The sequence below is a fragment of the Diabrotica virgifera genome, chromosome 3 (assembly GCF_917563875.1).
Source record: "Diabrotica virgifera virgifera chromosome 3, PGI_DIABVI_V3a".
NCBI lineage: Eukaryota > Metazoa > Arthropoda > Insecta > Coleoptera > Chrysomelidae > Diabrotica > Diabrotica virgifera.
The window spans coordinates 96659268-96675446 of record NC_065445.1 but is presented as its reverse complement, the minus strand read 5'-3'; the positions used below and the strand labels follow the sequence as shown (position 1 = coordinate 96675446).

The 16179-nt window shown below is 31.0% G+C and overlaps 1 protein-coding gene across 1 annotated transcript in view; it reads right to left on the bottom strand.

Moving 5' to 3' along the window:
* LOC126881957 (ciliogenesis-associated TTC17-interacting protein-like) overlaps window positions 1–15578 on the bottom strand; it is a 30896-nt gene extending 15318 nt beyond the window's left edge. The window contains exon 1 of the mRNA XM_050646701.1: window positions 14902–15578. Coding sequence (XP_050502658.1) covers window positions 14902–15160 — 259 coding nt within the window. The 5' untranslated portion in view covers window positions 15161–15578. The remainder of the gene's footprint in view (window positions 1–14901) is intronic.
* Window positions 15579–16179: the final 601 nt, after the last annotated feature.

Sequence of the window (16179 nt, the reverse complement as noted above, 5' to 3'; positions counted from 1 at the left end):
CAAAAATAAAAAGGTGATGGTTTGAAAATTATGATCCTATTGTTTATATCTTTGCCGTAAATTCCGGTCAACTTTCACCGGTTGTATCTCAGGAACCACTCGTCATAATTAAACGTTTTTTCTTTTAAAAGAAGCATCCTGCCGCTGTTTTTCGAATACCGTTTTCACAGTTTAATTTAATTTAATATTTCCCGAGATATTCTATTTGTTTATAAGCCAAAAAATTGTTTATATTTTTAAAATATTTCTGAGGCCGCTTAAATAGTCCAATTTCAATTCTGTAAAGTACATTAGATAGGTATAGTGTCTTTTTATGAAAAAATCATAGTTATTCTTATGCATCATAATTATTGTCGTTATTATAGCGACCGTAAATTTTTAATTAACAATTCAGTTGTTGCTAAACTGTTCATTCAATTTTCATCGGCTTCTGGAATTATAATCTATACGAAAAGGGCTTTTACATTACCAAGTTATTTAATTACTGATTAACAATTACTTATCTAAAATTTTAGTTGAAAATTAAAGATTTTGTTGGAAAAACCCGCTTTTTCCAGGCAAAGTTTTCGTCGAAGTGAATCGGGAAAAACACTTCTCTATGCAGAATTTAATTGCGGTGAATTTTTATTTGAGTGTTTTTGGTGTAAAGTCAACATCTTTGGAGTTATAGAGCAAAAATTGAAAAATGCACGATTTTCGGGCGCCATTTTGTTTATAAAAAAAGTAGCACACTATCTGCGGACTTTGCATACCTATATTATTAATACATACAATAATAAGATTCGATTCCAGCAATAAAATTGCTGGTAAATAACTTTTCCTTGTATTTTGCTAATTAGCCCAGAGTATTAATAATATATTCAATATTATTCTAGTAATACAACAGTTATTCATTTATCTATTGTAGAAATTACAACAAGAAAAAAAATTACAACTTAAATCTTAAGATGCACGAAATAAAATAAATTTGTGAACCATCATCATGCAACCTCTTCCGTCCATTGCTGAACATAGGTCTCCCATTTTTCGCCACTCTCTTCAGTTCTGTGCGTCTTGTTGCCATTTCTTAGACATTCGTTTAATATCGTCCATCCAGCGTGTTGGTTGTAGTCTTCTGCTACGTTTGTCTTCTCTTGGGCGCCAGTCAATTAGTTTTCTAGTCCATTTTGAGTCTTTTGTGACGTGCCCAATTCCATTTATTTTCAGATTCTTTTCCTCAGGTCTTGGTTCCTTATTGTCTTTTTTTGTCACGCCGAGATTAGATCTTTCCATGCACCCTTGTGCCACTCGCATTTTTAGTAATGTTGTTTTTGTGAGCGTGAGAGTTTCTGCCCCGTATGCCATAATAGAAAGAACGCATTTGTCAAATGTCTTCCGTTTTGTAGCTGTTGGGATGTTGTTCTTTAAGACGTCTCTTAGTGAACCATACTCCGCCCAAGCAAGTTCTATTCGTCGTTGAAAATTTGTGAGTAACGCTGAAAAACAATTTATTCTTGTACTTTGTTTTGTGGTCATGATAATCTTCTTAAAGTGCCATCTCTGCGACGGACATCGGTGATCATCATAGCTATTTGGACTTTAGAGACTACTGCTTTAAAACGTTTATTTGATGTATACCCGTACCATATGTTTGTTTTTCTTTGGATCATTCCTTGCACAAAGAGTTAGAACAAGTTTCTCTCTCTTTCTCTCTCTTTTCCCATTCTTTTCTTTTTCTTAAAGATTCCCATTTCTTTATTCATCGTTCTCAGAACCTCTTTGTGTTCTGTCCATGATATTTTCAGCATTCTTCTATACACCCACAGCTCCAATGATTTTAGTTTTTCCATTGATGTCGCATTCAATGTTCAAGCTTTCATTCCATATAATGTGGATGGTACAAAGCGGCAGTGGAAATGCGGGTGAGGCGCATTGTCGTATACAGTGATGAGCGCGCTGATGACCGGCAAAATAATGCAAAAGATGGAAAACATATTAAGTTGTGAAATAAAAAGAAATGAAACTAGTGGAGGTGGGAGATATCTATAAACTTACATCCTATTTATTGTTTCCCACCTTTAGACGTATCAGAGGAGTATGTCAACTAAAACTGTCACTGTCACAGTGGCAGTTGCCAAACTCGTCCGATGCGTCTAAAGGTGGGAAACAATAAGTAGAATGTAAATTTATAGGTTTTTATCGCCAAATCTCCCACCTCCACTACTTTCATTTCTTTTTATCTCACAATTTAATGTGTTTTCCATCTTTTGCGTTATTTTTCCGGTTATTAGCGCGCTCGCTACTGTATAGTAATAAATATGTGTACTCTAAATTAGATATTATTTTAATTTTTTTTAATAAACTAAATTACTACAATTTTTTTTCATATTATACAGATAAATTAATAACTTATGTATGCTTTTCAGTCGTGACATCACCTGCATAAAATAAAGACATAAAATAAACTAAACTTTTGTTCTGTCATATACAGTGATGAGCGCGCTAATAACCGGCAAAATAACGCAAAAGATGGAAAACATCATACATTGTGAGATAAAAAGAGATGAAACTATTAGAGGTGGAAATGATCGATATAAACGTATAAATTAACATTACATTACAGAGTTTTCCACTTTTAGACGCATCGGAGGAATATGGCAACTGTCGCTGTGACATTAGAATTTTATCAAATACTCCTGTCACAGACGTCTAAAGGTGGGAAACTATGTAATGTAATGTTAATTTGTACGTTTATATCGATAATTTCCACCTCTACTAGTTTCATCTCTTTTTACTTCACCATGCATTATGTTTTTCATTTTTTGCATTATTTTGCCGGTTATTAGCAAGCTCATCATTGTATTTTGTTATAAATTAACACCTTTAGTATATTGTTAGTTCTAACACTGTTCAAATGACAGTAAGTGATCATCTTGTTAGACTGTAAACCACTTTATAATTTTTAGTGATATCCTTTATTATCTTGCATATAAATCTAATTGTTACTGTTTTAGTGTGTATATGATTTTTATTTCACTTTTACGTTACTTTAATTATATCTCGATTGTATGTATCTGTTAGTTTTTAAGCCAAGTGATATGTAAATTATAACCGTTTTGTTTTATTTTTTGGTACTGAATTGAATATATATTAATATAATACTTTGAATTTATTTTTCCATAACTACGTTAGTAAACGATCCTGAAATAGTTATTTTCCTAACAAGTGCAGAAAGTCATACTTTTCCCCACGCGACTGCAGTTTGCCGAACGACGCGAAGCGGGAGTTCGGCAAGCAGTCGAGTGCGGAAAAGAGACTTTCTGCAAGAGTTAGGAACAATATTTTTTCTACAAATCTTTAAAAAATGACCAAATGTTAATTAATATGAAAATACATACACACATTAATTCTTTGACAAGGTTGTCAAAACCAAAGTTTCAGCATAATTGGTTAGCATGACGACGATCTTGGTTTCCACGATTCAAAACCACTGTTATTGTCTACTGATTTGACCTTCGAATATTATGTCAAAATTATTTTATTTCATCGAATTCTCGCGTTAATTTCATTAAAACATGAACACAATAAGATATATTTGAAATAAATTAGTAAATAATATCTAAATATTAGTTTATTGCATGTATTATAATTACTTTAAGGCCATATTAACATATCTAAATTAACACGCGTGCGGAAAAGTAAAACTTTCTAAACTAAAATGCGTGCGCGAAAGTAGACATTTTTGCACGCTCGTAGAAAAAATATATTAAAAGGGAATTAAATATAGAGTTGTCAAATATTAACACCATGATACTATAATGCAAAATGTGCTGAATGGAATCGTCTACATATATACATAAGTAAGTATGCCTATTTGTTATCCAGTATTTCCTGGAAAGTAGTTTAACTGTTTATAATTTAGACTTAATGCTGATTAAACCAGTTCTATCATATTTTTAAAGTAGCAGAAAAGAAGCTATCTACAACGCAACAATAGATAACGGGAGAAAAATTATACAACATTATACACAATTATACAAAATTATACAGTAATGACAAGTATCCATATTGTAAGTACAAAGTTTAACCACAGAAGGAAACGTAAAGTAATATGGATGATACCTATCACAATAGATATGAACCAAATGTATCACTAATATAAAAAGAAATAGAAAACAGTAGTATTATATATATAATCAAATTCCCTTATACTTTATACCATATTGGTGTCGGGATTACGATAATAACTTAGATATTGTGTACAAATTTACGCCACTGACTTCTATTTTGTGCCAATACTTTTGCTTCTTTCCAGGATTTGCCTCTTTTTTAGAACTTTTCCAATAGCTTGGTCCCAAGTTTCTCTTGGTCTTCCTCTCTTCCTCTTGATATTTACTCTCGTTTCCCAAATCATTTTTACCGGTCTTCTATCGTCTAGTCTTTGTAAATGTCCCCACCAGCTGATTTGTCTTTTTTCTATGAATTCTATGATTGATTCCACCTCCAGATCCTCTCTTATCTGCTCATTTCTTACCATGTCAAGTCTTGTGACTCCTCTCGCTCTTCTTAGGTACTTCATTTCCGTCGCTTGTATTCTGCTCTTCTGCCTCTCTGTTAATGTCCACGATTCGCAACCGAAGGTGAGTATGGGTCTATATATTGCCTTAAATACTTTCATTTTTGTACTTTGCGCTATTTCCTTTTTTCCTATAAAAGTTGTGTTCATTGCATAATATGAATTTATTGCTTTCTCTATACGTTTATCGATTTCTAAACCTTGTTGACCTGAATCTTCAATTTTTACACCCAGGTATTCGAAGCATTCAACTTGTTGTATATGTATACCATTGATCTGAATACTCACGTTTTCTTTAGTTTCTGCTACTACCATTACTTTTGTTTTTGTTAAGTTTAGTTTCATGTGTTTTGTTTAGAAAACAGTATGTGTGTGTGTGTTCACAAAGAGGGGATGGCATTAGATGAACTTTTTGCCACAGATATTTGGAAGTTAAAGATTGAAGATGTCATATTACATTTTTATTTTAGAATCTTTAAGAAATTGTATGATAATATCATTAATAGTTTTGGTGTTGAAGCCTAGTAGGTGTGAAATATTCAGCGGTAAACTTACATTCTGCTCCTGAAATCTAGCAATTAGTGCTTTCGTATGGTATTTATTAAGTTCACAATTAAAGATTATATGATTTAAATCTGCAGTAGAGTAGTTATCACATGAACAGAGAGAGTTGATACGCATTCCTATTTTAGCTAAATGTGCAGGAAAATTGCCATGGTTTAATCTTAAGCGACTTAGGGATGTGGAATAAAATCGAGTAACGTGATAATCAAATATATGTGGGATATTTTGCGGAAGTTGTGGGTATATGTAAGTGTATGGATTCCTCGAAGTTTGTACAAACTTAAGCCAAATAGTTTCCCATTTGTTTCTTAATTTTTTATGCAGTTCTGGAGTGTAATCGCTAAGGATTGTTAAATCTACTATTTCATTTAAAGTTGCTGAATTCTTTGCCATTTCATCCACTATCTCATTTTCTTTGATTCCGGCATGCCCTTTTACCCCGATAAAGATCAAGTCACTGCTATTATTTTTAAATCGAACGACTGTCTTTTTAATATGGCATAACAACTCATTGTTGTGTTTTTTGGTTATTGGTTGTGATATTGCCTCAAGAGCAGATAAAGAATCTGATAGTATAACCGTGTCTTTAAAGTTCTGTTCAACCGCGTAAGTTAGAGCTCTTTCAATAGCATAAAGTTCGGCAGTAAAGATAGATGTAAATTTAGAAAACAGTAGTACATGACGAAAAAAAAAAATACATACAATGTAAAAAATTTAAAAAAAATTGATTCAGGTTGTATAGGTCTCAAAAAATATTATTAACCCCGTAATAATTCGCAAAAACCATGAAAAACCATATATTCCTGTCGCCAGGGGGGGGGGGGTACAACTAGTGTTGCCAGGTCCGATTTGTTTTTAATCGGTACATAAGCAAAAACAAATCGGGATTTAGGGTTGTAGATCGGGACAAATAAACAACAATAGCCCAGTAAATGACCGTTTTGGAGTGTAAGTTTTTCATAGTCAACTCCGAATTGCATGAAAATCTGGTTTTAGGTTCTACTTACTGTCTACTTCAAAGTTGAACTTGTACCGTTGGTTGCTTTTACTTGGGGGGTGACAGTTACAGTTACCCCTTCTCGGGGGTAAAAAACGCGCGTTTAAAGTAAGTCCCAAAATGGATCAACTGGCTAGCACTAAAAAACTTTTGTTCGATATAATTTTTAAACTAAGTCAATACTTTTCGAGTAGTTTTATCGAAAAAAAAATATTCTTAGCAAAAATCTTTTAAAAAAGCAAAAAAAAATGTACCTACGTTCAGAAAGTCTATGAAACCAGTAAAAGCAAAGTTGTAGCTCATCAAAAATACGTTCTTATTCGTCAAATTCCAAATCGAATTTTTCAACTTAAGGTAACAAAAATTTAAGCAATTTTCGGGCAAAACCTATTAAAATTTTTTAAAGTGTTTAAAAAATCTTTAATTTTGTTTTATACAAAAGTCTCGAGCATTCAAGCTAAGCGAGTTATGCTCAAAATAAAGTTGGACCCTTTTTTGGTAAAAAAAAAATAGTGAAAATCTCCCCCTAATTAGCACCGTAAATAAAATTAATCGCTACCGCTTTACCATTTACTTTATATGTGTATTGTTTATAAGATCTGTAAGGTTTACACGTTGGAAGTGCTTAGTTTTGAAAAAAAATTGGTTTTATAGTAAAAAACATTTTCCTAAAATATTGGAAAATGCCCTTTTTTCAAAATAACTTAACAAGTATTAGGGATACTAAAAATCTCAAGGAGTAAAAAGTAGGTAGGTTTTGATTTTATAAATATGATAGATTCATTTTGATTTTCTGTAAGACAAAAATTGGTTAAAATATGGCTTTTCATATTTTGTATACACTCGTGATTAGTGACTCGTTCAGGCCCTTTCAGTCATGTAAAAAAAACATAAGTAAAGTAAATTGTTTTTAAAGCGGTAACGATTAATTTCATTTGGGGTGCTAAGTAGGCGGAGATTTTCACGATTTTCCTACCAAAAAAAAAAGGAGTCAACTTCATTTTGGGCATAGCTCGCTTAGTTTTAATGCTAGAAACTTTTTTAAAATATAAAATAAAGCTTTATTAAAAAAGTTTTAACTGGTTTTTTCCCGAAAAGTGCTTCATTTCTTGGTTATTTCACGTTGAAATATTTGTTTTGGAATTTTACGAATAAGAACGTATTTTTCATGAGCTACAACTTTGCTTTTGCTGGGTCTATAAACTTTACGAGTTCACAATTTTTTTAATTTTTTTATATTATGCTACATTTTTGCTAAGAATATTTTTCTCGATGAAATGCTTTTTGACATATTTGTGAAAATCCCCTGAAAATGTGTTTTTTTTTGTCGAAAAATAAATATTTTCAATCGTAAATAACTCGAAAACTATTAACTAAGTTAAAATTCTATAGAACTAAAATTGCTTAGAATTAGTCAATTTATCCATCTCCGAACTTATTTTAAACGCGCGGTTTTTCACCCCCCAACTAGGGGTGACTGTCACCACCTGAGTAAAAGCAACCAACGGCACAAGCCGTCCAAATTTTCATGCAATTCGGAGTTGATCCAAAAAATTACACGGTATCGCCGTATTTTCCGTTCATTTATTGGACTACAAGGTGATTCTATAATCTGTAGTTTAATCCTGAATAATAATAATAATCAGACGAAATTACAAAAAAAAAATCGTATATTACGTAAATTATTTATTTTTTATTAAAATTGTATTTTTCATTCGATTTTGCCGCTTGTAGGAGTGCCTTGTTTTTATTACATAGTTATAAAATTCAAAGCAAGTCTACCTGAAATTGGTTTTCGTGTGTGAAAATCGGGACATTTAGTGTCCCGATCAGGTACAAATCGGTACGCGTCCCCAGACCCCTGAAAATCGGGACGTCCCGCGCAAATCGGGACACCTGGTAACGCTAGGTACAACGTACTTTATTCAGATGGACTTACCCAAGTTTTTTGTATGTATTTTGACCCGTAGAACACGAATTTTTTGGGTAACAGTTGATCCGGATGTCGATAAGATTGTTATAAACAAAGAACTTGAGGAATTACATACCAGCGAGTTTTCGCAAAACAAAACATTTTTTTGGTCCTTCTGAGCAAAAAATGTTTTTATAAGTTTTTTCGTAGTAGCATAGTTTTCGCCATAAACGCGGTTAAACTTTCAAAAAATCGAAAAATTGCAATTTTTGAACCCGAATAACTTTTGATTAAAAAAATAAAATAGCAATTCTGCTTACCGCATTTGAAAGTTCAAGTCAAATTCTATCGGTTTTCATTATTTTCATTGCTAAAAATTAATTTTTTTACTGTTAAACAAAGCTATAAACACATAGCGCTTGAATGATGTTTTCAATGCATTGTTCATTTAAAATCGAACGAGTAGGTAGAGTAGGTACAAGTGGAAACGAGGCAGTTTCTACGTAACATGCATTAAAACGAATGTATTGTCCACGGGATACACTATGTGTTTATAGCTTTGTTAAACAATAAAAAAATTAATTTTTAGCAATTAAAATAATCAAAACCGATAGAATTTGACTTGAACTTTCAAATGCGGTAAGCAGAATTGCTATTTTATTTTTTAGTCAAAAGTTATTCGGGTTCAAAAATTGTAATTTTTCGATTTTTTGAAAGTTTAACCGCTTTTATCTCGAAAACTATGCATCCTACGAAAAAAGTTGTAAGAACATTTTTTGCTTAGAATCACCCAAAAAATACAAAAAAATGTTTTGTTTTGCGAAAAATCGCTGTTATTCACATCCTCAAGTTCTTTGTTTATAACAATCTTATCGACATCCGGATCAACTGTTACCCAAAAAATTCGTGTTCTACGGGTCAAAAGTCAAAATACATAAAAAAAACTTGGGTAAGTCCATCTGAATTAAGGAGGCCGTTGTACCCCCCCCCCTGGCGACAGGACTAATAGTTTTTATGGGGTTTGAACGTGTATCGCCCAATTTTTGAATGTTCTAAAGACTCAGTTACTTCAAATTATATATAAGCTATAAAAATTACCAAATTAACGAAGGATCCAACGAAAACACTGGAAAACAAAATCTATAGAACTTTATTCAAATTTAAAAATGATCTAACATACTATCAAAGAAAATTAATGACACCTCATTACAGTAAGTCACCACATTTTTATGGAGTGCCGAAAATTCATAAAGCGAACATACCACTTAGACCCATTTGTAGTACCATCAGTTCTCCTTGTAGTGAACTATCCAAATTTTTATTAAACATTATAAAACCATTTGCTAATAATGATGACACATTTACAAAAAATACAAAACATTTTTTAAACAAATTATCAACTATTGAGTTTAATCCAAATAATACTTTAGTAAGTTTTGACATAAACAGTTTATTTACAAATGTGCCATTAGATAAAACTTTAAACATAATCAAAACGAAATTAGAGAATGATGATACATTGACAAATAGGACAAAGCTAAATGTATCAGCTATAATGGAGTTATTGACATTATGTAATAATAATACCTATTTTCAACTAAATAATGAATTTTATAAACAAAATTTTGGTCTAGCAATGGGCTCCTCTTTATCTCCATTATTGGCTAATATATTTATGGAGGATTTCGAAACTAATATCATTTCTAAACAAAATTTAAAACCCACTGTATGGTGGAGATATGTAGATGATGTGTTTTCAATATGGCCTCATAGATCAGAATTGTTGGATACATTCCTGAATATTATAAACGATCAAGAAGAGACAATAAAATTTACAATGGAAAAGGAATATAATAACACCCTGCCTTTCCTCGATGTTTTAGTCTCAAAGAAGGATACTGGATATGAGACTCAAGTGTATAGAAAACCAACACATACCAACAGATATCTCAATTACAAATCAAATCACAACATCAGCGTTAAAAAGGGAATCATAAAATCCTTATATGATAGAGCCAAAATTACTTGTTCTAACGAAAATTCATTTTTAGAAGAAAAACAATTCTTAACATCTGTTTTATTAAAAAATGATTATCCTTTATCGTTTATAAATAAGGAATTGTCAAGATTGGATCGAATGGAACAGAACAACATAGAACGGGATCCTACAACATTCACAAGAAATAATACGAGGAAAATATCAATACCATACATAAAAGGACTATCCGAGAAACTTAAAACAATAGGAAATAAATTCAACATTTCAACAACATTCAAAACAAACAACACATTGAGATCTATTCTATCTAAGACTAAACCTAACAATGAACAAGAAAGGACAAAGAATTGTATTTATAAAATACCTTGTGAATGCGAACAGTTTTATATAGGTGAAACATCAAGACCATTAAACGTTAGAATAAGTGAACATCAATCTTATATTAAAAATAGAGAGTTTGATAGATCTCAAATATGTCAACACGCATGGGATAATGAACATAGAGTTCAGTGGAGAGATTCAAGTATAGTCCTGAAAGAAACAGATAGTAAAAAGAGAAAAATCAAAGAAGCGGCTCTAATTATGCTAAACGAAACCAATTGTGTCGCAAATTCCTCGGTGGAATGCAGTAGGATGTGGATACCCATACTGAAAGAGGAAGTCAATAGAAAGAAAATACCACAATTAATAAGTCAATAGTCGAGTTAGTACATATTTTATATTTTAGTATTACTTATATATCTACATATTATTGATATTATTTATAACTTAAACAAAATTATAGCAGGGTCAGAATTTGGTATTAATTTTGAGAGTAATTTAAATGTAAGACCAAATACTTACGATGTCGGGATAGTATCACGAGGTTTTTCCTGGTTTTCCCTCGTGATTTACTATGAGATCTCTAACACTGGAATTTTAATGTCACCGTTGCATGTGGTTGTCTTTTTAAAGACAGATCACATGCTATGATTTTTTTTTGTGACGGATATTCTTGAGTTGGGGTTGATTTCATGTAATCGAATGAACTATCTTTCAGTAAAGTCGTCCCAGGAACGCAACTCATAAATATTGGCAATATCATTTTAAAGTCTTCTACTTTAAAATGTATCATATGTATCTGAATTGCCGATATAAATGAGTCAAATTAAATAAATTATTAGAAGAATTTTTTTTACTAAGCAACAACATTTTTGTTTCCATTAGTAGTATTTTGTATTTTGACAACGGCACCCGATTTGGGCGTCGAAACGTTAATAAAATTATTTTTTTCATTTTAATTGTGGCTTATTTCCCATATAAATAATTAATTTTAAGCTATAAAAAACCTCGATTTAATCTATTTGAAGTCTATAAAATGGGGAAAATCCTCAGAAATTCCTAAAAACTCTTTTCGGGTTTTAGAAGATGGCGCGCATTGAAGAAATATCCGAAAAAAGTTGAAGTAGAAATGTAGATTTGGACAAAGCCCTGCAGCTATCTTAAAAAAAGTTACACGCTTTTTCAAAAAAAAAGTATGTTATGTACACTCAACCTACGGGTCTATAAAAAATAGACAAATTTTGAAAAAGCCTCAACTATGCGTGTGAATTTGTTGTAATTTTAAAATTGACTGTTAACCAGCGACAAAAAAAAACGAAAAAATTACGACTTTTACGTTAAGAGGAGTGCGTGGCGGGCTAAAATCTCCCTGAGTGTTATTTTTTAATCACCATAAAACACGCAAAAATGATCAAAACTGATTCAGGTTGTATAGATCTCCAAAAATATGATTCACCCCGCAAAATCCCTTAAAATCATGGAACAACATTCTGGGGGATTTGACGTGTTTCTCCCATTTCTGAATGTCCTAAACGACTCAGACACTTCAAATTATATGTATAACCTATAAAAAACCTTGATTTGATCTATGTTGGCCTATAAAATGGATCTATATAATGGGTAAGATTCCCAAAAAAAACTAGTTTTACAGGTTTTTGAAGTTGTCGCACCTTTGGGAAAAATCTGAAAAAAATATAGTTTTTGATAAAATACACAAAATGAAAAAAAAAAATAGACCTGCAGCCGTCTCAAACTAATCTAAATAAACGTTAAAATGCCGTTTCCTAAGGGTTTATGAGTAAGCAGTTTATCGTAGTTAATTAATATAATAAGAAGACTGGTTATTATATACTCTGGGCTAATTAGCAAAATTCATGGAAAGTTAGAGTTAGAGTTAGAGATTCATTATAAGATCCTATATATTAATAATATAGGTATGCAAAGTCCGCAGATAGTGTGCTACTTTTTTTATAAACAAAATGGCGCCGACAAATCGTATTTTTTTCAATTATTGCTCTATAACTCCGAAGATTTTAACTTTACAACAAAAACACCCAAATAAAAATTCACCGCAATTAAATTCTGCATAGAGATATGTTTTTTCCGATTTGCTCCGACGAAAATTTTCCTCGGAAAATGCGGGTTTTCCCAACAAAAACTCTAGTTTTCAAATAAAGTTTTAGGTAAGTAATTATTAATCAATAATTAAATAACTTAGTGACATCAAAGCTTTCTTGGTATAGATTGTTATTCCAGAAGCCGGTGAAAATTAAACGAATATTTTAGCAACAATTCAATTGTTAATTAACAATTTACGATCGCCATAATAACCAAAATAATCATGATACATTGATCAAACTTATAAAGATTATAAAGATGAGATGGTTATTTAATATTTTATCTACAAAATATAAATTTTTCGTTTTTTTGCATAATCTTTAAATTTTGAAAAAAATAGTTATAATACGCTGGTGTAATTAGTAAAGTACAAATAAAGGTTATTTACCAGCAATTTTATTGCTGGAATCGAATATTATGATCCTATATATTAATAATATAGGTATGCAAAGTCCGCAGATAGTGTGCTACTTTTTTTATTAACAAAATGGCGCCCCTAAATCATGTTTTTTTCAATTATTGGTCTATAACTCCGAAGATTTTAACTTTACACAAAAAACACTCAAATAAAAATTCACCCTAATTTAATTCTACATAGAGGCATGTTTTTCCCGATTTGCTCCGACGAAATTTTTCCTCGGAAAATGTGGGTTTTCCCAACAAAATCTCGAATTTTCAAATAAATTTTTTGGGCAAGTAATTATTTATCAATAATTAAATAACTTGGTGAAATAAAATCTTTCTTGGTATAGATTATAACTGCAGAAGCCGGTGAAAATTAAACGAATATTTTAGGAACAATTCAATTGTTAATTAACAATTTACAGTCGCAATAACAACCAAAATAATCATGAGACATTGATCAAACTTATAAAGATTATAAATATGTGATGCCTATTTAATATTTTGTCGACAAAATATAAATTTTTCACTTTTTTGCATAATCTTTTAATGTTAAAAAAATAGCTATAAACAAATTAACATTTTTCAGAAATTGTTTATTATATTCTAATTTTAAAAAATACTTAAAATGCGTATTTCAAAGGTCTTGAAAATGAGTGCTTTAGAAATTGTTTCCAACCATTTGCAAAAAAGTTATGAAACAGCAAAGTAAATATACGATTGCTCCGTTGTTTATAATTTGTTTTAATTGTGTCAAAGCTTAAAAGTGAGTCTGTGGTACAATCTAATTACTCACAAAGAATATCAAATATTAGTTCAATGGTTATATTTTAATCAAAGATTAAAAATACTTTTTTTTTTTTGTAATTTTTAGCGCGAAAGTAGGCTTGATACAGAGCCGGACCTAAAATTTTCACTCGAAGCGACTGACACGCAGCATACATAATACTATAATTTTATTTATTAAGTGTACGTCGTGCGGCGGTCGTCGTTTCGAGTGAAAATTTTAGCTACAGTACTGTATTAGTCTACTTTCGCGCGTGTAAATTACAAAAAAATATATTTATAATCTTTAATTAAAATATAACATAATCGATAATTTTTGTAAATAATTATCTTGTACTTTAAACTCACTTTTACGCTTTGAAAGAATTAAAAAAAATTATAAACAACGTTGTAATCGTATGTTTTTTTTGCTGTTTCATAACTTTTTTGCAAATGGTTGCAAAAAAGTTTTAAAGCATTCATTTTCAAGATATTTGAAATACGCATTTTAACTGTTTTTTAAAATTAGAATATAATAAAAACTTTCTGAGAAACGTTAATTTGTTTATAACAATTTTTTTAAACATTTAAAGATTATGCAAAAAAATAAAAAATTTATATTTTGTCGACAAAAAGTTAAATAGGCATCTCATCTTTATAAAGATTTCAAAGTTTCATCAGTGTATCATAATTATTTTGGTTATTATTGCGACCGTGAATTATTAATTAACAATTTAATTGTTCCTAAAATATTCGTTCAATTTTCACCAGCTTCTGGAACTATAATCTAAACCATGAAGGCATTTAAGTCACCAAATTATTTAATTATTGGTAGATAATTACTTATCTAAAACTTTATTTGAAAATTAAAGATTTTGTTGGGAAAACCCGCATTTTCCGAGGAAAATTTTCGTCAGAGCAGATCGGGAAAAACATATCTCTATGCAGAATTTAATTGCGGTGAATTTTTATTTGAGTGTTTTTGTTGTAAACTTAAAATCTTCGGAGTTATAGAGCAATAATTGAAAAAAAAAACACAATTTTCGGGCGCCATTTTGTTTATAAAAAAAGTAGCACACTATCTGCGGACTTTGCATACCTATATTATTAATATATATAATCATAAGCTTCGATTTCAGCAATAAAGTTGCTGGTAAATAACTTTTCCCAAAAATGGTCTATTCTCCGATAAATCAGCCCAGACTAATAGTGTATAACGTGAAAAACTACTTCGAAAATTTGAAAAGTATAAAATATATATCACTTACCGATACAAAAATCTGGTATTATATCTTCTAAGTTGAACAAAGGAAACTGGTTGTGATTTTCCTTCAAGTTATCATATCGATCTTGGCATACAATTCTCTTATTTAGTTTTAACAAAATTTCTTGCAAGATGGCTTGAGCATGCTGTTCGGGTGTTTCTTCCTCCTCGATCTCTTCGAATGCTTCTCCCCAGTTTAGGTGTTCTTGAGCCTTCAGATACGAAAGAACTCGTGCTTCAAAAGATTGTGGTGAAGTTGACATGGTAGAATTTTTACCTCATTTAATTTTTAAAATGTCAGATCTGATAGATGTGAACTAATTATTTGAAGAAAGCTACTTGAAGTTTTTTATTTCTGGCCTTGGTTTGGAATCTTTAGCCACGTAATTAGTAATGAGTAATGTGTAGTGTGTGTGTGTGTTGAGTAAATGTCTGCGGTCCCTCGGGTGATTACCAATCCCACAAGGATAGAAATTATTTTTGTTTATTATATTGTTTTAATAAAGAAAAATTTCCCACCCAGTCAGGATTCGAACTCACAACCTTTTGGTCCAAAAGTAGGCTCCCTTACCACTGAACTAAGGAGGGTTTTATTTGAAGTTCAACAATTAAATCAATTTACACCTTAATAAGTTATACAATATAATAGATATCGAATAAATTAAATTATTAAATTTATCTACAATAGATTTGTGTATTTACTATTTTTAAGTTGGAAGATACTTGTGTTTCGATCTTAACCTTTCAGAGATAACGTGGCATGATGGTACATAAAGTGTAACGTGCGGACTCACAGTCCGCACATCCAGAACAGGTCCAAAAATCAAATATTTTCGGAAAAACGGTCTGAGAACTTGTCGATTGTTTAAATAAAAAGACAAAAAAAACATTTGCAAACAAATTTATTATAACTTGCACTTAAACTCATGCTTCAAAAATAAAAGTGAACGGATATATCATTTTCACATTTTGAGTCCTATAAATCACAAAAACCTAAATTAAAAAAATACAAAACAATTATTTCTAAGAAACTAAACAATGACTAAATAAAAAACAAATGTTTGAGCTGCGCAAAGTAGATACATAAATTAAATCTTCGCTGCTGTCTTCGGAGATTCTAAGATTCTCTCCTCAATGTCTTCTTCCATGTCGGTATCGTGGGTCTGTACTTCTTCATAATCTCCTTCCAAACTAGCATCATCATCGTCAGGTTCAGCTTCTGGCTCAGAATCAGAGAGAAATTCCGCATGCAGCTTTTCAAGATATGCTAATTACTTTTCGA